Raw genomic sequence first — 23,532 nt, forward strand, 5'->3', positions numbered from 1 at the left:
TTCTGGTTTTTATTTTCTTTTATTTTCACATGACCCAATATCCATACCTGAAGAAGGGTATTTTTACATTTTCTGGGTTTTATTTTCATACAATCTATTATATGCATACCTGAAGAAGGTTATTTTAACCATTCCTGGGTTTTATTTTCATACAATCTGTAACATGCATATCTCAAGGTTATTTTAACATTTTATTTTCTGGGTTTTATTTTTATAATATGCATACCTCAATGTTATGCATTGTTGTTTTAACCTGATCTTTTGCATCTTCTTCTTCAATATCCAGAGACCAAGTACATTTAAATTCAACTAAACTCCAAATACAACAGTGGGAAAGAACATTGGTAATTTTATAGATCAGATATATTTGACCTGGTGAGACCGTACCACTTGCACTTTCCACATCAAGGTATCATGTGCTATGTTTTTTATTTATTTTATTTATGGTTTACCCTATGAATCTCTTGATAATGTTGCTGAGTCTATCAGTACTGATCAATGTTCAATCAATGAATGGTCCTTAAGATGTGCAGGTGTTTCACACAGTGATGTATTGTCAATGACATGATCCCCACCTGACGATGTCTGAAATCAGAGGAGATCACCGTTCAGAGGTGACAACTTTCTTCAAAGGGACAGAACGTCTAAAAACAGGTGGTTTTCTCGCAAAAGAATGGGACATTCATTGAACAAAGCACGCAGGCCTTGGTTGACACACTGAACTTGAACACTACGAACACTACAGAGATTGGACACCACCAAGAGCTAACATCTTACTGTATGTTGATCTCATCGGGACTGTTATGTTCTCCGATATGATCAAGCGGCGGAGCTGTAAGATAATTTCCTAAATAAGATAGCACCTCCCCAAAGGACACTGTATGGGGGCAAAGTGAGTGCGCGAGAAAAGCCTCTCTCCACGATTCACAGTGGACTTCCCACTGAGACACATTTGGGTTTCAAAGACACACCTTTAGGGTGTCATACATTTGTATTCTTTTCTCTAAAAGCAAACTGTATATGAAATGCTACATGCACAAAGAATCTAAAATCTGTATCTTATTTGTTTTCTATTGGAATGTCTCATTGCAAGTGGTTACAGGTCTCACTCATATAACAACAGAATTCAATGTTAAAGTATATGTGAAACTTCATTCAGTGTTGATAGACACCTCCCTTTCTAAGCATAAACCAATCACCCACTGTATACAGATTAAGGACAGCCCTTAGTTTTACCAACAACCAATCAGTACCAAATTCCTATATGCTTTGTTCTCTGGTTATTTAAGGAGATGTGTAGAAGATTTAGGCGGGACTTTCAATATCGAGAAATGCACCCCCATGATGCTGTCCTGGCACAGCATCATGTATTTTTATTTTACTTTGAGGAATCTGTAACCAGATCTTCATCTCCTTACCAGGTATGCAATGGTTTTTCGTTTGTTTCGTATTTGAATTGGAATGTAAATTGGCTTCTGAATTATGTGCTACCTACCTGGTTAATAAATTGTGTTTGGATTATTCTGTGTTGCTACGAAAGTTATTGACATGATTAGTAAATTACGATGTATCCTTGTTACCGCAATGTCTGAAAATCAGGCTAGTATTACGGACCAAAATCCCAGACTAGATGGCATAGTAGTACATCAGCGGAGGATTTTGGAGATCCGACTAGCACTTGGCGTTAGTTTAAGTTAAATTAGATGCGTGGAGGCTAATTTCCTGTTTAGAGTAACAAGTAAATGTTGTCTGACCACTCTAAATCAGATGAGCCTCAGCCTCTGGTTATTTCAATATTAATCTATCTAAGTTGCATATTAAATTATGACACGATTATACAAAGCTATCATTGGATAAGACGGTCAGTTTGTTTTATGATAGTGGTCGTGAGCCTCTGGTTAGAAATAAATATTGTAATAATTAAGTTGCACCTCTATGGGGACTAAATAAAGTATGTTCAGAGACGAGCACGCATAAAAGGCGGCCTTCTGAACATATGGTCTAACCTCTAGCAGCGACCAAGCCTGATTCGGTTGTGATCGTGGGCCCGCATGATTATTAAATATTAATAAACGGCCGGTGCGTGAGTCCAAAGCGACATGAGTAGCCGAATGAACGGATGCAATAACAAGTAGGGCTAAACAAGAATAACCAAACATCCACCCAAATTCTGTAACTGTTAAAAGTAATTCTCAATCCGATTTATATTAACATTATCTTGGAGTCAGATAATAATACAAAATTGCATAATGCCAAAACGTCATCTGCAAGCGCCGGAAAAGACAGAACGCGCTATAATCCTCGTTTGGATTCCGCCGTTGGGCCAAACGGATGGATGGGGTCATATTTGGACCCTTACAAAATTGCTGGCGGCCAACAAAATAAATGTGCCTGTCTTATCAAAAATTAAATTTATTTTTGTTTATATCTTTCATTTTGATCAAATAAGGTCACGTCAAAGATTGAAATCATAATGAAATGAATGGCTTAAATCAGAGTTTGATGGTCATTATCTCAGAATTTGATCGTGAAACTGTAGTATGGTTATTACAGACTGGGTCACATTTAAAAAAATGCTTTGTCATAATTGTTCGGCTTTTTTCACATATTTAGACATTTGTATCCATGAATGAATACAGTGTGGATACCTGTCTATTATAGACGGATATATTAACAATATCCCCTTCAAATATATAGACAAAATAGTATTGAAATATTTACCTGCAAACTTAATTTTTAGCAAGTGTTACAACTAACCCCCTGCCTTTTACAATTAACCCCACCTATGGGGTAAGTTGTAACGTTTGCACTTCTGTCACGTTTGGTGTAATTGTCCAAGAATGGTAAGTACTAGAAACAAACTTCAAATGTTCATTTGTAGCAGAGATGTGTGTGTTGCTTGTGTAAAAATATAATGAATCAAACTCAAATATTTTTTGAATGATTGAGCCAAAACCAAAAAGACAAATGTCATATACGTTTCTAATCGTATAGATGGAGTAAATAAGGTTCACCTCACTCAGACCCAGATAAGTTGGTTTCATAAATAATATCGCCATGCTTAAAACAGCACAAACGAACTTTGCAAAGACTTCTGGGTAAACGATGAACTACGATACAGACGTTGTATTTCCGGAGTCTGACAGCCACGGGTCTATCATAACAAACAGTGTTACCCGTGTGTTATGACTGTTGTGTGTGAGCGAGGGCAGTGGCGGCGTTTCACGAAAACCTAGGGTATGGCAAAAATTCTTCGTACAAGGCGGCCATTCAAATAACGAATCTATGAAACCACATTATACCCATATGTTTACATACTCCACCAACCTGTATAAAATCATACTATGATTGCACGGATGTACACTTACTGACAACAATACGGAAGCAATACAAATGAATAACAAAAACAGAAATCATGGTTGTTTAAAATGCTTTTCAAATGTTGTCATTCTTAACTAAGTGGAACTCCAGCAACAGATAAAACTAAATCAAGATAATATCAAAACATACTGTAACATCCCTTCACAAATCTTGTCATGACAGCCGCCAATAAACACTTATAAAACACAATAAAGACTTTTAATGATGTGATAGAGCACACGTAGTTAACCCAGCCAGCTAACCAACTAAAACACTAAATAAAACTCTTAGTAAAACAGGGCTAAATGCAAAAACAAGTCTTACCTTTTGTCGTCGTGCAGTTTTTATTCCACAAGTCGCCATATTCAAAAACGCGCGCAAATAATTAATACAATTCACTTCGACTGCGCTACAATTTCCCAGTGTAAGAGAACATGTTTATTTATCCACAGAGAACAAATCGAATTGAAATTGCATTGAAATTGAATTGAACAAATCATTTTACTTCTGGAATAATGTATGCAATATGCATTGCGCGAGTGTGGGGGAGAGTCTGTTTGAATGTTAAAACAAAAAAAGGAGTTTACTTGCGAAAATAAAGATTATAACAACAGCGGTCATCATGAAACCTCCTGCACAATTCAATCTGCGCTGCAAGAACGACAGGGTGATGACATCAAAGTACCGCGAGGGTGAGGCGAGAAATAATAGGAAGAGTTTGCTTTCAAACCGCTCTCGCGGCACGTTGATGTCATCCACATGTCGGTTCCTGTATTATAGCATGAAGTCGAGCACACGCGTAAATTATCCATATTAGTGATGTACCAATGTTCAGATATGTTCTACTTAAAATATTTAATATTATTTTTAATGAGCTTCATTATAGCCTGTTGATTTCTGGTGTTTTGTCTGAATGCTAGGGTATGGCAACTGCCATACCCTGCCATACGCAAACGCCGCCCCTGAGCGAGGGTATATCTATTAATTTGGCTGTATAATTGTGAATGTGTGTATTGGGCGGAGACGGTGGGGGTACCTCGGCCGTGTGCTGGTTTGCACCGGGGCAGTAAAAGCAGTCAACGCAGCTGTATAAACTGCACAGACACACGGGCCTGTCTGCCACTCCACAAGCACTCTGTTTACACTACCTCCACACACTCGCACACACTGGACCCTTTTGTTTCAGGTCTACACACACACACCTTAGCTTGGCTCTCTCTCTAACACACCAACCCCCAATATACACATCGGGACCAAGAACACGGCCTTTCAGACAAAGGCACCCATACTGCCCTCAATTAAAGGTCGCGATAATCTGGAATCAAATGATGTGTACGATATAAACTTATAACAGGAATGACTGTTTTGAGCTGGTTCATTTTTAACAAATAGACTTGCTGGTACTTACGGTTTTTAATGAGACTCTTGTGAGACTCGTGGGATGTTTTCCAAAAACATTAAACAGACTGGTAGCAACTTTACAGTAAGGTTGTATTTATTAACATTACTAAAAGCATTAACTAACAATGCATTAAATGTTAGTTGTGCATTAACTAATGTTAACAGTTACATTTTTTTATTTGAAAAATATATCAGAAAAAGCTGAAATTAACGTGAAGAAAGAATAATAAATGATGGGAAAGTAATGTTCATTGTTAGTTAGCTAATGCATTAAAGGAATAGTTCACCAAAAAATGAACATTTTGTCATCATTTATTCATGTTTTTACAAACCTGTATAGCCTACATTTGTTTTTTTGTTCTGTTGAACACAATGGAAGATATGTTGAGCAATGTTTTTTAACCAAACCGTTTTGGGCACCATTGACTTCCATAGTATGATGTTTTCCTGCTATGGAAGTCAATGGTGCTTCTGTTTCTGCTTCTGTTGTGTATAGGCAAATATAATATTTGTATTAATAAAAAATAAAACAGAATTTTCATTTTAGTGTGAACTATCACTTTAACTAATGTTAACAATACCTTTTTGTAATGTGGTACCCGCACACACTTTAAAACAATAAAAATATATATTAGGCAAATGTTCTTCAAATAATAATTTCTCTTTATTTTTTTGTAGTCTTTAGAAACTTTATCCTTTACAAAGAGGGTTTCTTGGATTCTGAACGTTATTTAAGAAACAAAATACATTCAAAAATATTAAAATTAAAGTTTTGTTGTAATAAATTGTACAATCATTTAAAAATATGCAATGAAAAATATTATTTTTTAAGTGTTTTGTTCAATGCATATAACTGTTGAAGGTGAATTTTTAAGGGAATTGAAATCATTCAATTGAATCTCACTACTTAAAATCTTTTCCTTGAACATATTCACCTTCAGATAAGTATACTCTTTGCGGCAGGTTGTTTTGTATTCAAGATTTAGGTCTGATACTCGCAACCATGTGCACCTTTGGACAAGTCTATGCATCTTTTTGCTCATCTCACACTTTCTCCTTTTGTCTCTCTCTTTCTCTCTCTACCTTACTTCCTTTCCGGCCCAATGACAGAAGCCTTTCACAGCTCCTCTTGAGCAATAAAATGTCTATTTTCCGACGAGCCTTTGAAGTATAATTACTATACAATTCCGCTCCCCGGGTGAGCAGGTTATAGCCACTATTTCATTTAAAGTTGGCAGACCTGTCGTGTAGTGAAGAGTCTACATGAAACATTTAAAGCATGTCGAGATGTTGGGATTAAAAAAGCGAGAGTTTTATTAAGCAGATAAATTGGCAGAAAAGCTGGTCTCCAAGGTCATAATTAGCAGCCATTAGCATAATTTCACTCCATCCTTCTGTGGTTCCAATAAACCCCGGCCTGCCAAACACACACAGACCCCATCCACTGGCACACACGCGCGCACACACACACACACACACAAAGACTGGGGCTCACGCTAACACAACACAGACGCACAAAAAATAGTCCCTGAAGCTCTTCTTATTTGCATTGTAAACTTTAACAGCAGTCTTTCTTCATTATCTAGTAGATTAATAACTTTACTGCCATTCATCTTCTTGTGTTATTCATAAACAGCCTTGTATATACAAGGTGCTGATATGGGTGAGGTGACTAAACAACACAATTATTTACTGTAGCGTTTAAATAAATCAAACTTAACAAGATGACTTTTTTAAATTTCATAAACTTTCCATGCACAGTTGAACCCCAAGGCCAGAGGCTAACTTTCACAGCTAATCGTTAAAAGCTAATGGCCGCCCCGCCGGTACGCCGCTCGCCCCCTCCCGCGGGCAGCATGCACTAAGCCCGGATTAAAGGCGCACTTCCCCTTTAAGCTCAGACGGAGATCGAGCTCTCTCCTAAGTCCCTCTCATATCGCAACGTACATTTCTCCACAGACGCTAATCGTCCAAAATACAGGGTCCATTAAACAGTAGCGGCGCTGCACTTTAAATACTGAATCTGAGAGCTTTACCTAATCGCCATCAGCAGTGGTTATTAACACTCCAGAAGTGTCTCTAATGACAGGACATCATTTAGAGGCTAAATGTGTCACATGCACGGTGGAAAATGCTTGATGTCGGGCATACTGTAGGTCTGAGGTCCAGACAGTGGTCAGAAGTATTTCCATAAAACTGACAAGTATGATATAAAGTGATTACAATGACAAGCACACATTTTGTTTTGATACAAAGGCTAGGTGTAATGAACTAAACCAAACTTTTCAGATGAAGTCAGTTTTGGCTACATATCATTCTATATAATAAATACAACCTTGATATATATATATATATATATATATATATATATATATATATATATATATATATATATATATATATATATATATATAGTCAGATTTAGCAAACTACAAGTTTGTCCAACCAAACACACACACCTGTCACAACATTGCTATTTTTCCTTGAGACAATATACGGTAGAAAAAATATAAAAGCATAATTGCAAATAGTGAAGGTAAATTCTCGTGTAATATGATTATTGGATTATGAGGATCAACTCTTATTAGTTATCAGACTGTGAGAATAAACCAAAGTGTGTCCAAAAGTAAAGACAAACCCTCGCAATCCACTCGGACACAAACGGAGCACAACCTGATCCGTTTCTCTCGCTCCCTTACTCTTTATCTTCTTCTCCCGGGATGATAAAGTCACAGATGCGATGGTTCCCCTTTCGCACAATTGTGTTTGTGTCTCGGTTTCGATTTGTCTTTTAAGTATATTACTTTACAGCTATTTATAGCTCCCTCAATTTTTCTCTCTGTGGGAAGGAAGCGATTGGCAGCGGGTGGAAGCGTAACAAGCGGCGACTGCGCTGAAGTGAATTTAGCCGTAGCGCACACTTGCAAGGGCTCTTAATCATTCACGCTTTATTCACTAATCAGTGTACGCTACTGGATTGGAGGCAGCACCTGTTTGGATTTTGATGTTTGGGTTACATCAACTTAACATCACAGCGTACCAAAACTGTAAGGAGTCATGAGACAGGGGTTTAAATTAAAGGGGTGTGACTGCTGCTATGAATGAGGAATGATACCCTATGTCAAAAAAAAATAATAAAGAAAAAATGAACATATGAAAGGTTATGGATACGTGCTGCAAAAAACATATATAACTTAAATCATAAATATCACCAAAAACTTTAGTCTTTTGTTTCAAAGTGGCATTAAGAAAGTCGATTTGAGTCGTGCTGCGAGCAGCTACGCCTCGAAAATGCCTTGAAAGAAATATCTGTCAAAGTCAACCCCCCCTGACATCTTCGAATAATTCGCACACTGTATAAGAGCAATTTCACACGTGTACATGCCCCTACGTACACACGTTATTTGCGCGCACACTTAATGAAAACACAAAGCAGGCTCTGTTTTTTCCCTCTGACGTGAAGGCTTCAGGGCCGCCCCGATTTCCTGTCCAGAGCCGCCACAAAAGGCAAGAACACAGAGCCTAATGTCACTGTCATCCGTTACTGTTTAGACATGGAGGTGAGGTCACAAACACCGTGATCTACACAGAAGTCATATGAGCAAAGCGAAAACAACTTCATTTGTACAGACGAACACGCACGCAAATGCACGATAAGCAGTGGTGTGTGTTTGCTGTTGGGTGGACACACAAGGCACCAGCAAGTAACACTGTGCCCACAGCGCCAAAGGCAACTGCTGCATCAACACACAAACACACAAAGGGTTGCCAGTATTTTAGTCATCACTTCATCTGTCTGCATAGTTTCCTGTCATCTCTCTTATTATTTATTTCCCTTGACTGACTAATGTTTTTAGTGCCATTTTGCATATAACACACACACTTAAAACTTCTAGTAAAACTTTCCCAGACTTCTTGTTTTTTATGTGTTCATGTATTTACAAAACTTTTAGCAGAAGCATGCTTAATCTCACAAACCCTCCCTTCGGGGATGGCATTATTTGTAAAAGAGTTCACTTTAAAAATGTTTAATATATTTATGGATAGTCCGTATTAAATATAATTTGCTTTACATAAAAACAAGTCTATTGCACACACTTGTAAAGAGGTCTTTACATTTGAAAGGCTCTTTGAGTAACCATCATGTATTGCTTTAAATCCACAGGTTTCTATAAAAGTTTTATTAAGTGATATAAATATCGAAGGATGAGAGAGAGTTCAACTTAAGCTGTATCATTAACTTTATTCATACAGGCCGGTGCAATAACAAATCGGGTGTAACGGTCATGGCAGGCACACACAGCATCTTTTAAGTCCCGAGAAACTCCAGCATGAAGTGACTAAATGCAATGTACAGAGGCTTAATTGTAGCGGATAACTTACACATGACAGAACCCGTTCAGCGGAGCGTCTCATTGATTTTTATTATCCTTCCCCTGATGCGATTGTCTACTCTGACATCCGAGCCCTCACCTCTGACCCGTTGTCATACGATTTCTGTCTTATTAGCCCCTCTCGCTGTCTGTATATAAATGTGAAACTCTGGACTTTAACCTCTTAAACGACACGACAACTCAGTTCCCATCGATCTCAGTGGACGTTCGGATAGTCAGCTGATTTCACAGGGAGGAGATCTGGAGGAAACCCTTTAGCATTCTTTTCCAATGTTCCTTCTTTTTTTACATGGATACACGGTTATCAAGTCCTTGCGAGAGTTCATAACACGGGCTACAGAAAATAGAGCCGGCCTCATCGGAATTGACAGAGAAAACCGGGAACCTCCATCAGTGAGACAGAACATACTGAATTAATTTAATCCTGAACTGAATTATATTTTTCATCCCTAAAGCTGACCCTTACAGACACCGTTCTGCCTTTTAAACATTATTAACCTGACACACATGTACACAAAATGCGGACACATTATAAACTCCTGTTGTTTTTGTTTAAACCTTATTACGTTCACTATAACTACTGTAACAGAATCCATTTTTAATATTTTTTCTTTATTCATAAATCCTTTTTTCAAATGAGTGCATCCCTGAATATCCCCAAAGGTCATATTTAGCTCCATCTGTGGCCAATTTTAAGAACACACAGCCCTTTAACTAGATAACAACGCACTTTGCATTTACTATAAAGCAGCTTGTTTGGTCTAATATGTGTTAAAAAATATAGTGGTTTAATTTACATGCAAAGGAGTCAAAAATGTGCATGGTGCACACTTGGGTAAAGGAACCCACAGTGTCTCTCTACCAGAAAGAATTGAGGCAAAAAGAGAGGGAGAGGGAGACAGAGAGAGAGAGAGAGAGAGAGAGAGAGAGAGAGAGAGAGAGAGACAGAGAGAGTGAGATGTAACACAACCATCCATTAAAGGAGGGAGACAAATGGAGAAGTGTTAAAGTCTATCCCCCAACACCCCTTCATCTCTCTCTCTCTCTCTCTCTCTCTCTCTCTCTCTCTCTCGCTCTCTCTCACAGAGGAATGTGACAGTTTGACCATAGTATCCCCTCTCTACTTTTTCACCATAACTACACTCAAACAACCACAGCCATTATACAACAAAATAATAATAGTAATAATAATAATAATAATAATAATATCAACAATAACAATAATAATAATATCATCAATAATAATAACAACTACAATAATAATAATAATAATAATAATAATAATAACACTTTACAATAAGGTTGTATTAGTAAACACTAGTAAATGCATTAACTAACATGAACAAACAATGTTTTTCAACATTAATTCATTCTTGTTAATGTTAGTTAGTTAATGCCAATACAGTTATTCAGTGTTCAATGTCAGTTCATGGTGCATTAACTAATTTTAACAGTTCATTGATAGTTCATGTTAGGTAATGCAATACCTAAATGTTAACAAATACAACCTTATTGTAAAGTAATAATAATAAATGAAAACAATGTATTTACACTTGCAGCAAGTAATAACTTTTATTAGGTCAATTAATTTGTTTTAATTTAGTTGTTAAAAATATAAATTCTGTATGTTTAGCCGAATAAACAACAACAAACTAACAAAAAATGTTTCTACATTTAAGAAATTGCAATTTAAAGATGAAAAAAAATTGCATTAAAAACAAAGGTATTTAGCAAAAAAGAACACTTTAGAGAAATTGAGATTGTTTGTGTTTCGCAAATTTCTCTTTTTTAAAGCAAAAAAATTTTCATCTTTAAATTGCATTTCTTAAATGTAACCACCTTCACAGATTAACAATGACATTCATACGATACAATCAAGAGATTATTATTCTGTGCTTTTAACAACAACAACAATCCACAATTTACTTTTCATCGCCATCAAACGTCACAACTTATTCAATCTATTTCTAGCCTTTTCTCACTTTATCTCCGTTCATCTCACTTACAATATCAAAACAGACTCACAGTGTTGCAGAAAGAGTCAGCATCAGGACAGAGGAGAAACTTCACACATCTACACATAACTCTACGTGTCCCCATACACACATGTACCCGGCAAACCCACACTGTTTTACCACTGACAGTGAGCGTTACTGGAAAGCTGAGTTTAACCATCCTCTTCTAAGTCATTGTAATCCCTGCTTTTATCACTATACATTCTGCTTTTCTGTGTAATCCTTTAAATGTTTAATTCCTCAGAGTTGTTGTGTTATCTTTTCTGCAACCCCCCCAAGAGAGCAATGATTTATTAAAAACACATTTTCTTGACGTATAAATGTGTTCTTAATTCAGGGATAAAACCGCAGAGTTTATCGCCGAACAAAAGATTAGTTTCATCTGGTAAAACAGTGCAGTGTTATAATGCAATAAAAAAAATGTGTGTGTGTGCATTAGTGGGAAGCTTGCATTAAAACCGAGTATTATGGATAAATCTTCCCAATGGAGCTTTAAAGTCAAACCTACTTTTCTCTGCAGCAAAGCCACTTTTGTTGACATATTAAAGTAGGTGAGAACATTTCCCACCTCGCACGCTATGCCGGCACAACAGAAGGCCAACACAAACATCTGGCCACAATAAAAAAACAAAAAAAAACAACACTAAATGAAATTAACTAAACATGGACAAATGGGGAAACCAAACAGGTTTGGTACAGTAAATAACGCTTTTGAGAAACTTGCATTTAAACCACTCAGCTGTTTAGTTTTTACTCTTACATATTACTCAGAACTGCAAATGAGCAAAACATCAGTGAAGATAAAAATAAAAAATACAAGTTGTGCCAGGGAAACACTGACGGGGGAGTACCGACTCTTATCAAACACGATCTAACATGCACAAGCGCATTAAACACAGAGATAGACGCATGTAAATACAAGCACGGTCATGAAGACACAACGTTAAACATACAACACACAGACAAAGATAACCTGTTAGACCAGACACTTTTGAAACTTATTGAGCGTCCCAAAGTCCCGCGTTCACTAAGTTCACTGCGTCTTGCGGACAATACGCACAGTGTGCTTCTAGTAAACACACACTCGCACGTCCATCTCAAGATGAACTTTCTTTTCTTTTGTAAACCACAGACACATTCACACAAGCCAAACCCAGCAGCATCAACACAACGCACAAAGTAATAAAATAGTCTTTTTCTTTCCATAAACACACTTTCTCCGGATCTGTGCCCGGCATGGAGAAGTATACGCATGTGTGTGAACATACCTGTTAAACTCCTGATAAAGCTCAGGCTCAGTAAGCATGCTGAAACAAGGGGTCTGAGATGCAGGAGTCCTTCCACGACAACATACACTTCCAAAACCCGGAGACCTCCGAGAACACACACTCGCACATGCACGCCCGCTGCCTGGTGCTCCTCTAACCTCTCGCTAAACCGAAGACTGTTTCTGTTTCTCTGTGCCGTACACACACTCTCACACGCCGAACCTCGCACTCCCACCCCTCTCTCTCTCTCTCTCCCTCTCTCTCTCTCCACCCCTCTCTCTACAGCTCTAAGCTGCTAGATCGGCTCTTAAAGGGCCAGAGCATGACACAGTGTAGCACAGGACACACACTCCCTGTCTCTCTTACACACACACATATGCAGCAGCACTGCCCCCTTCCTTCAACCCCGGTGTCCCGATGTCACACTGCGTGATCAAACATACACTTCACGTACACAACAGACTCATAAAGTGCCATGCCAAACTCCTAACTCGTAAAAAAATTACCTAACTTTTAATTTAATTTAATTAAATATAAATTATAATGATAATTTTAACTTTTGTGGAATGCAAATGTTACCAGGAAGAATGTGAATGAATGTTATGACAGCCTCAGTCCCCATTCACTTTTCATTGAAGTGTCAACATCCTTTAAAAGAATAGGGAAGTCATACAAGTTTGGAATGACACAGGGACAAATAAACGTTGACAGATTTTTTTAAAAAGAAATTAAGAAACTATTATTGTACAATATCACAATCTTTCATTTAAAAAAGGTAAATTAGGTTACTTTTTGCAGTTAAAAAAAATAAATGGCCCAAAGTAGCCTAATTTACCCAGAATGCAGAAATGAAGCATGTCAAGTTTGAACATTTAAGAGCGACCCATTATGCTTTCTGTTTTCCCAGTGTAACTAACGTACTGCCCTTGTCAGTCTATATTATAGAAAGAGAGAGAGTGAGAGAGATAGAGAGAGCTAGAGAGTGAGAGAAAAGAAAAGAGCTATTCTTCTAAACGGAGGAAAGCAAGTCTGACAGATTGAAATACAGCAGCAAGGCTGTTACGCTGAACTTTAAACAGAGTGTCAGTCTTTCTCAACCTCAGACCCAGAAACACACACGCTGCAGTCCACCTTTCTAAACAGACGCTTGTCACATGGCGTTACAAACACAAACCCTTATCGTATTTCTTTCATTTGTCCGCCGAAGTCATGGTAATACTCAACAAACATCTATTACACAACAAAAGTACTCTTTAAATTGCATTTAGCAAAACCAATTTATCCCAATGAAAATGAAAATACATGTCATTTATTGGGAACTGAACATAATGCAATTTGTTTAGTAAGTTAGAATAGCCGTGTGTCTTGGTGTTATAATATTGTTCGAGTTTTTTGGTAACATTATTTGTGTATTTTTTGGGAAATGATAAGCATCATACCTGTGGAAAAACACACACCTGGACTGACTCCTGCTATTACTACACTTTATAGAGGTCCGGATGTCACGTGACCCATTTTGTTTACGCCACAATACTTGCAGGAAAGGACAGTCGAAAGCGAATGTGAAATGAATGATGCCAGCAGGAGTTTTATGCTCAGTTCACTGCGCACTTTCATTCATTAATGCTTTTAATGTGTATCATATGGAGCTAGAAGAGTCTCAATAAAGATAAATGCACACACTACATTCACATATGCACACACAGGATTCATAAATACACACGCAGGATACACAAATGCACACAAAATTCACAAATGCACACACAAAATTTAAGAAGCACAGAAGATTCACAAATGCACACAAAATTCAGAAATGCACACAAAATGTATAAATACACAACCAATTCAGAAATACAAAAACAACATTTACAAATGCACTCAAGATTCACAAATGCACAGGACAAGATTCAGAAATGTATTTCTGATGCACACACAAATATATCTTGATTTACAAACTGTTTTTGGTCTGTGAACTTTACTGCATTTGTGTGTGAATTTTGAGACTCCCCTGACTTGGCTCGACACACAAATGCCTTTTTTTAAACAGGGAATGATCTGCAACCAATTAGATATCTCACTTGTTTTAGCCAATCACAAGAACGCACCCCACGTGGGGGATTGTTTACTTATAAGCCAATCACATGACCTTTAAGCTGGTTTGCCAACCGCCAATAAAACCGATAAAGAAGTAGTTTACACAGCGTGATATGCACGTGGTGCGGGCGCGAGCTAACGTTAGCGCGGTGAAGTTCTGCCTGTCAGTTGGTTGGTTGAGAATAATTGCAGATTATTCACATTGATATTGTAATCACGATTATCTGTATTTGGTGTCCAAACATACGTCCGAAACGCACAAAAATAAGCACAAATGGATAGTTGTAATTGAGGCTTTTGGCGATTATAACAAGGAGATAACTAGCTAAACACTTTAAGTTCTACATACCGCTCCCCTGTGGTTGCCAGAAGCCATGTTGAGGTCTCAACCAACCAACTGACAGACTGAACTCCACCGCGATAACGTTAGCTCGCGCCCGCACCACGTGCATATCATGCTGTGTAAACTTCTTCTTCTTCGGTTTTATTGGCGGTTGGCAAACCAGCTTAAAGGTCATGTGATTGGCTTATAAGTAAACAATCCCCCACGTGGGGTGCGTTCTTGTGATTGGCTAAAACAAGGGAGATATCTAATTGGTTGCAGATCATTCCCTGTTTAAAAAAAGGCATTTGTGTGTCGAGCCAAGTCAGGGGAGTCTCAAAATTCACACACAAATGCAGTAAAGTTCACAGACCAAAAACAGTTTGTAAATCAAGATATATTTGTGTGTGCATCAGAAATACATTTCTGAATCTTGTCCTGTGCATTTGTGAATCTTGAGTGCATTTGTAAATGTTGTTTGCATTTCTGAATTGGTTGTGTATTTATAAATTTTGTGTGCATTTCTGAATTTTGTGTGCATTTGTGAATCTTCTGTGCTTCTTAAATTTTGTGTGTGCATTTGTGAATTTTGTGTGCATTTGTGTATCCTGCGTGTGTATTTATGAATCCTGTGTGTGCATATGTGAATGTAGTGTGTGCATTTATCTTTATTGAGACTCTTCTAGCTCCATAGTATCAGCCCAGTTATTATCCATATTTGAAATGCTTTAAAGCTCCAGTGTGTACTTTTTTTAGTTAATTCTTAGCAAAAACCCATGTTTTCTTCCAAAAGTATGTGCTCATTCATGTGTAATTACTTCCACCCCACTAATCAAAGTATTCTCGTAAGTGTAGAATCTGCTATTTAAAATACATACCGCCGTAGCGCTCTCTGGCTGAATCCATGTTGTGCCTCCATCTTTGAAATACATTCGCCGACGAGGGACATTCCTGAAATTCAAGCTCCGCCTTTCGCGCTTTCAGAGCACACTCAAGCTGGCCGCGAGCTGAAGCCTACGGAGGTTGCATGTGTAGGCGGTATACGTCATCAAGACAGTCTTATTTCAGAATATTAACAATTATAAAGCTGACATTTATTCTTAGTTAATTGTTAATTGATGTAATATGCTTATGACTTGCGAATGTAATGCTCAGTTAATTTAAATAAACCAGGCTTGATGACGTATGCAGCCCGGATATGCGACCTGCGTTAGACTGAATCCTTCGGCCGCACGCCGTGATAAACCTGCGATCTAATGCTTTGAAAGCCTGTTGAAGAACTATTCTCGAGGACATTAAAACAAGTCGCCAAGGAAGCGAAACAGGGATTTTAAACGACAACGCGACAGGAAAAACATCAAGACCAAAGTCAATATTGGAGTTAGTTTTCCAAGATGGGGCTCATTGGACTCAAGTTACTTTCTATCTTCACCACAGGTAATTCAGCATATTCGTTTACATCTATACAGTTTATGTTGTAAACTTGAAGTTTTATAGTTCCTTGGCTAACTATAGCATGGGTATGCGTAACACTTGTTAGTGTAAACATGCATGTGGTTTAATGTCTTGGAACAGCCACACGCCGTCTCTCCGCCCATTTATGTAATCTGAGGTACTGAGATAAATGTTTTTCATCTTTTCTGAACTCTAACACAAACACACGGTGTACAGCGCTATTTTTAGCCTTTCATTGATAAAAGCGTCTGATCTGCGCGTCTTTCGTTTCATTTTACAAGCGTGTGAAAGTTGAGCGATCTTATTACCAATATCAGAGAAAGCTCTTACATATACACGGACATGTAACGTTTACTTAAACATAAGCATTGGACTCTGACATATTAGTTCGCGTCCATTTAAACCCGTCATTACTCTAGCTCATGAGTAAATGACAGGAGAGGAACTGGTCCACAGACCATCTCCTCAGTAATCTGAAGAGAAGCGGTCGAAAATGGACAAAAAGAGACGGATTTAAACACCAAGTGTAAACGTAATGTCTCTCTCTCGTCCACTTGTGATCTGATCGATGAAAACACATCTTAATACCAAGTTTAACAGCCCCTGTGATATTTTTCCTCGCGTGAATGAAAAAGGAGTGTCTAAGCTACGTTTATGATTGCTTTTTGTAACTTATGTGATTTTAAGCGGACATATCATGACGATCAGACTTTTTACATGTTTAACATAAATCTGTGTGCTTTGACGGATCACAGGCAAAGGACAATGCAAATTGTTCATTTTTTTTCATTGCTTTTGCTTTAGCTACTGGAAGCCATGTTAACCTTGGCATGACAGGGCCACCGTACTAGTTAAAACGCGTTCCGAATGGGGGGGGCTAGAAACTAATAATCAGTTGGTTGTCATATAGAGCTTTACCGCTAGATGGGAGTAGATCCTACACAGTGGGGCTTTAATGTAATTTCAGAGTAACAATTTAACATAAAACCCTCATACAACATGTTGAAATGGTAAACAGTCTGGTTTAAAAATATTGTTCAACCACTATTGATAGCAATGCTACAGCGCTCAATCGAGTTTAGGCTGTGTGACGTCTGCGGGACCTCTATATTAACATCTTAACCTATGTAGGGCTAACCTTTCGATTTATAAAACCATTGCGAAGTGACTTAAACTGCAATTCATAGACTGGCCGCTAGAGGTTGGCTCCAAAAGGGAGTTAATTCCCATAGACCCCCATGTTAAAATGCCCAACTTTACAGCAGCCTGGTACAAAAAGTGTTTCACTACCGTCGAACTTGGCGGGCATGGTTTCAGCAACCAGCTATTCAGTTTCGCCCACATCCCGCCACTTTATCCATTTTCGGTTATCCACAAGTAATGCATGGATACGCAATGCCAAGATGGCAACAGCAAGCCCTGCCAACTATTCTCTTTAAAAAGCTCTTCACGAACCTATGAGTGACGTCACGAACCCTATGTCCATATTTTTTACAGTCTATGCTATGTACATCTATGCAATGTAATGATTATGTATTAATGTATTACATTGTTATGACATTGTAATGTAAAACTTACAATATCTGCATGTAGTTATACTTTATACATTTTGACATGTGATAAGTAAGGGATAACGTATACAGCAGCGTTTTATCGCAGAAATAATGACAGAAAAGGACTCGGCGCGAAAACCAGACATTTCAATGTTACGCACACACTATTTATTTGGTTTTATCATTTGTAAATATGTCGTCATATTTATATTTAATTTTTTGTGTAATATTAAACTGTACCTGTCAAAATTATTTGCAGTATCCGGGATACTATGTGTTAATAATTCTGAGCGGTTGTTATCTAGGAAAACAAATCTGCAAACTTGCGACCAATCAGCATCAAGCATTCCAACAAACCGTGTAATAAGTTAACATAACTTATAAAACAAGTTGAAATTGTTTAACTTTATTTGTTAAGTTAAAGTAACATAAAAATAATTCTTTATTTTATATAATTTTTTAGTTGCTGCAACTTTAAAAACATAGCGTAACACACTTTAAGTTAAATCTACTTAAGACTGCTAAACAGGCAATTAAAAATGTTTGTTCACTGAACGTAAAATGTCACATTCCAACAATATATCCTTGCTAGCTAAACATTTCCTGTTCTACAAATGGTCAGTTAACAATATGAGAAACTTTATTTCAAACGTGTTATTAGTGAAAAGATGAGCTCTTGACTTCATCACAAAAATAATAAGCGACAAAGATAACAACTGCTGTAGTATAAATAAAGACAACAATTAGTAAAACAGTAGCAGTTAATTTATGCATGCTGCAATGCATGATGGTAACATTGTCAAATCCAGATATTTATAAAATAAATTAATTCAACACAAAATTTCTTGTTGAATGACAGAAATTATGCAATTTGTGCTTTAAACTAAAACACATAAGTAATGGAGGAATAGGTTTAGGTTAAGTGTACTTATTTATTTGAGTTGAAACAAAAATGAGGATTAACAATGTGTAACCCTAAACCTACCCTGAACAACACGCATGTACACAATAAGTAAAGAGTCCCCATGTAAAACCTTCTAAGTGCGTCTGATGGTTTCTTGTAAATGGGCATTTTTATCAGGCTCATGTTTAGGTTCAGTAATTTCACTTAAACACGTTCACAGAGTCTGGTCAGACACATTGCTCAAACAGCGTAGGACGAGTTAAAGGTTAATTTGTTCAAAGCCCTAACGTTAATTATAAGCGATAGCAATAGCGATGCTTGCCTTGGAAATCACCACTAAAAAGTATAAAAGCTCAAATAGCACGTTGCGTGTGCGGCATTCAGAGATTTAATCGTTTTTAAACCGAACAGAATACAGTGAATACAAATCACACACATGCATGCATTCAAATACACACACGCCGGCACAAGCAGCGCATTAATTAGCTTCTCTCAGGTAGCAATTATCTGTAGTTAAACATTTTAACGATCTTTCAAGTCAAGGCTACAAGGTGATGGAGAAACAGATGAAAATTAAAGAAGAGAGTTGAAATGACATCAACAACAGACAAAAGACGTGAAGCAGAAAATTCATCAGAACAGAGATAAAAAGGCATTTCCAAACAGTTTCATCCACTTTAAAAGCTGCTATACATAAAGATCAAAATAAAAGAATGAGTGCATCAAAGGAGAATGCAGGTGTTTTCAAGGTTCAAACTCTCCCAGATTCGCTCCATGCTGATAAATCCACAAATTTAAATTTTCCAAAAGTGAGTTTTATGATTTTTCATGTAGCTCACTCATGGGCCAATCACACAGAACGCGAGTATTGGAGTAGCGGCGCCTTTTCTTGAATGATTTTCTATGGGTGGTGAGCATTATGTGCGCTGTTAATCCGCGCTGAACGGCTAGTGTTTTGGCCACCTCCTGCACCACGCATTTTTACAGGAGAAATCTGAGCAGAAAAGCGCCGGACATCATACACAGATTTCCATTGTCCAATCGAATGAGTAGAGAGGCGGGCCTTTCATTTTGGTGAAAGAACTTTACAGTTGCTTGGAACTACTGGAGACCGCGCTCACTAGCTTTCCTACGTCAAGTTCAGAGCAAGTGTCCACTTTTAAAAGTTTTTGCAAATATGACAGTTTGTTGTAATCCAAGAAAAGAGATTTACGTTGGAGACGATAACTCGCCTCATCGTTTATTTGTATGTATCTTTTGCGTATCGATACACCAAAGGAAATGTTAAATTGTGAATCGGACCATACGTGCCCTTTAAATGCGAGTAGGTTTCTTCAAAAATAAAAAATTTGAGAAAAAAGCTGAAATAATTGCGTTTTTGAAAAGGAATTGAGCTAGAGATCAGATTCTGAATGATTATCAAAACATACACAGAGTTTAAAATTAATTCAATTCGTTTTTGCTTCAGTTTGTTTTTTATAAATTTGTTAAGAACACCATAGTGGATAATATCGAATTTACAGATAACCGTAAAAAATCGTCAGGAAAGCGTCATTGTCAGGGAAATGTTTACTCTTTATTGACAAGATAACTCATCAATGGCGGGGAAAGAGTTAAAAAGTGGTTGGTGTGATTGGCCCCTCAGAGGGCATTGTGCTAGTAATTTTACAAGTTGGCCAATTCGTATGAAGTAGTAAAAAAAGGTACGATAAAAAAAAACTATATTAACCATAATGATTCTAACGTCACAAGGGCAAAAGCAAATCATCCAAAAAGAACAAATTTTGGTCAGAGGAATTGTAAAATACATACAAATTGCCTTGAGATTATGTTGTTCGATTCCCAGGGAATAATCTAGGGGCGCACCAATATATCGGCCGATGATGCTTGCTATGCTTCTCAATGAATTATTGTGAAATGCCGCTACATCCAAAAGCCAGAGGGCGCTCTCGTGCAGAAACTGAATATGCACTGCAGACGAAGAATCATACACACGCAGCTCCAGGAAATGGCTTAAAGAGTAACTAAACCCCTGGTCAAAGCCTGACTCCGCCCACTGGCAATATTTGAGAAATGCAAGAAAAGTGGGAAGATCCCAACGGGATTTAGGGGACGAACTAAGCTCGTACACCAAGTGTGTGGTGAGATCGTAACAAGTGCGTGGTGAGCTTGAACCTGCTTACGGCACGAGTCATTTTTTGGACCCACCATCCAATAGGAAAATTCAACTGCAGTAGCCACCGTTCAACCTGAAGAGGGCAGCACTCAGATGTTTTTACACCATATATTGCAGTATTGAAACACTTTATATACAAATGTCAAAAAAGTTACTAAAATCAATGAACAGCACTAATAAAGCATCATTCTTACAGATCATTAACTAAAAAAAGTTGGTTTAGGGTTTAGTTACTCTTTAAAGCAACACTAAAGAGTTTTTTCTATTTGCTCCCCCTACAGGTTGGAAGCGGAATTGTCCATTACCACTGTCGTAAATAATTTAGCCTACTGCAGCAAAGCTGGCTCTTGGATTGTAGGTCTGCTGTAAAGCAAGTTTTTTTTAGTTTTCACTCGAACTACAGGACCGCGACCCGACGGTTGGAAACTTCTTTAGCGCGGTTTTGGCCGATAGGGGGCTGCAAAGCGAATGTGAAAGTGCCGTTCACCCTGTTTTGAGTGGATGAACGACTGAAACTTTTTGGAAACATTATTTTAACGTAAAAAAAAACTCTTTGGTGTTGCATTAAGGATATATTTATATTGCTGTTCTTCAAACCTTTTCAGGTATTTTCATAATAAAGAATATGTATATTGATAATGTTTGACGAGTGTTGCTTTTTCAAATGCATGTTATACACGACTCAAACTAACAGTGATTTCAGATTGATAAAGACTTACTGATCAAAAGCCATAGTACATGAAATAGCTGTGAATAATATCAGCTGTGCGATTCAGAATAGTTATCGGCCACGTATTATTAGTGTATATCGGGATTTATCGGTGCACCCCTAGAATAAACATAGGCCTACTTATAAAATGTAAATCTTTAATGTACTGTAAATCACTTTGGATAAAAGCATCTGCCAAATGCTTAAATGTTGCACACTTAACTGATGTGCATCCATGAATGTAGACACTTGCACATGTAGCCTACTGGATACCTTGTTGTTTATCTATATAAAAAATACACAGAAATGTTTTTGCATTGTGGAAACATACATGCACGTATGTTTGGTCTTTATCTGTTTATCTCTAACACAAATATGCACATGTGGCACACACACATGTAAAGGCACAATAGGTCCCTTCAGCAGATGTGTAGTGTCCGAAACCCTCACAGCTGTGCTGCATTAGAGGCCCCGAAAAGTGAGGGTCTGACACAGACGGGCAGTAAACAATTCCCTTCCACTGCTACACACACAACATTAAAGTTCAGCTATTACCCCCTAAGAGGTAAAGGAAGGTTCTGCTTTCTGAACCCCATCGGTACTTAAATCTTTCACAAGAACAGAATATAATGCATTGAAACGTTAAAAGTTTAATTTTGTTCTCTTTCACTGGAACACAGAAATGAAATCTCTGTCAAAATGTACTAAACCTGACCTGCTTTTGTCTGTGGAACACAGAAAAAGAAATTGAAGACTGGTTGCTTTTTTCTACACAATTAAATGAATGAGAAATTCAGCTTTCAAGTTTCAAATGCTTGTACAAAGTCGTCTTATGTCACACAATAGCTTAAAATCATTATACACTGAAAATCTTGTCATTGTAGCTCTGCTTGATATGTTCATGAGAGAACTAGCAATGTCAAATTTATAAATGAAGCATTATTTTGTGTCCTTTACAAGAAATTGGTTGGTTTAGTTTACAAAACCAGTCTGAACTATTTGTTCCTGTCTCAGGTATTGCTTCTCTTCAAAAAGATTTTGCTTACATTTTGGTCTGATTCTCATCCAATTCTGACAAATTCATGGAAAAAAATCCTTGTTGCACATAAATATTTAAGTTTTATTAACTTATAATTCCTTTCACAAAAGTATTAATTTTCAGGAAAGCAGTGTTTATTTATTGTTTATTTAATGGTAGTAAATGGAGCTTTCAATCTCCTTCTTACATTTTAAATTATAAAAATTAAGTTGAATTAGCTTAAATTATTTCAACTATTTTTGTAATTTATAGCAACTCCTCACAAGTCAAGAAAGTTGAAATTAATTATAATTTCAAGTTGAATAAACTTAAAAATGTAATTGCAACAAGGATTTTTTTACAGGGAGATTGAAAGCTCCATTTACTACCATTAAATAAACAATAAATAAACACTGCTTTCTTGAAAATTCATACTTTTGTGAAAGTTTTAAAACATATAGATTTGAAACAATGTGAGGATGAATAAATGACAACAGAATTTAAGAACAGCATTAAAGGGAACATTTCACTTTTTTTAAGATGTAAAATAAATCTTTGGTGTCCCCAGAGTACATATGTGAACTTTTAGCTCAAAATACCCCACAGATAATTTATTATAGCATGAGAAAATTGCTACTTTGTAGGCGTGAGCAAAAATGTAGCATTTTTGGGGTGTCCTTTTCAATGAAAATGAGCTGATCTCTGCACTAAATGGAAGTGCTGTGTTTGGATAGTGCTGTATTACCCCCGTCTGACATCACAAGGGGAGCCAAATTTCAATGACCTATTTTTTACATGCTTGCAAAGAATGGTTTACCAAAACTAAGTTACTGGGTTGATCTTTTTCACATTTTATAGGTTGA

At 37.3% G+C, this 23,532-nt stretch overlaps 1 protein-coding gene across 11 annotated transcripts in view; it reads right to left on the minus strand.

Annotated features, from left to right (window-relative positions):
• sox5 (SRY-box transcription factor 5) overlaps nt 1-23,532 on the minus strand; it is a 291,386-nt gene that overhangs the window by 87,832 nt on the left and 180,022 nt on the right. For 2 of the 11 annotated variants that reach the window (XM_065268652.2, XM_065268653.2), the window contains exon 1: nt 12,439-12,657. The exons of 5 other annotated variants lie outside the window; for them this stretch is intronic. In XM_065268652.2, coding sequence (XP_065124724.1) covers nt 12,439-12,476 — 38 coding nt within the window. In that variant the 5' untranslated portion in view covers nt 12,477-12,657. Of the gene's footprint in view, nt 1-12,438; nt 12,658-23,532 lie in introns of those variants that run through there. 4 more of the 11 variants (XM_065268651.2, XM_065268642.2, XM_065268649.2 and 1 more) reach the window with 2 other exon arrangements.

This window comes from Paramisgurnus dabryanus, chromosome 1 (assembly GCF_030506205.2).
Source record: "Paramisgurnus dabryanus chromosome 1, PD_genome_1.1, whole genome shotgun sequence".
Taxonomy (NCBI): domain Eukaryota; kingdom Metazoa; phylum Chordata; class Actinopteri; order Cypriniformes; family Cobitidae; genus Paramisgurnus; species Paramisgurnus dabryanus.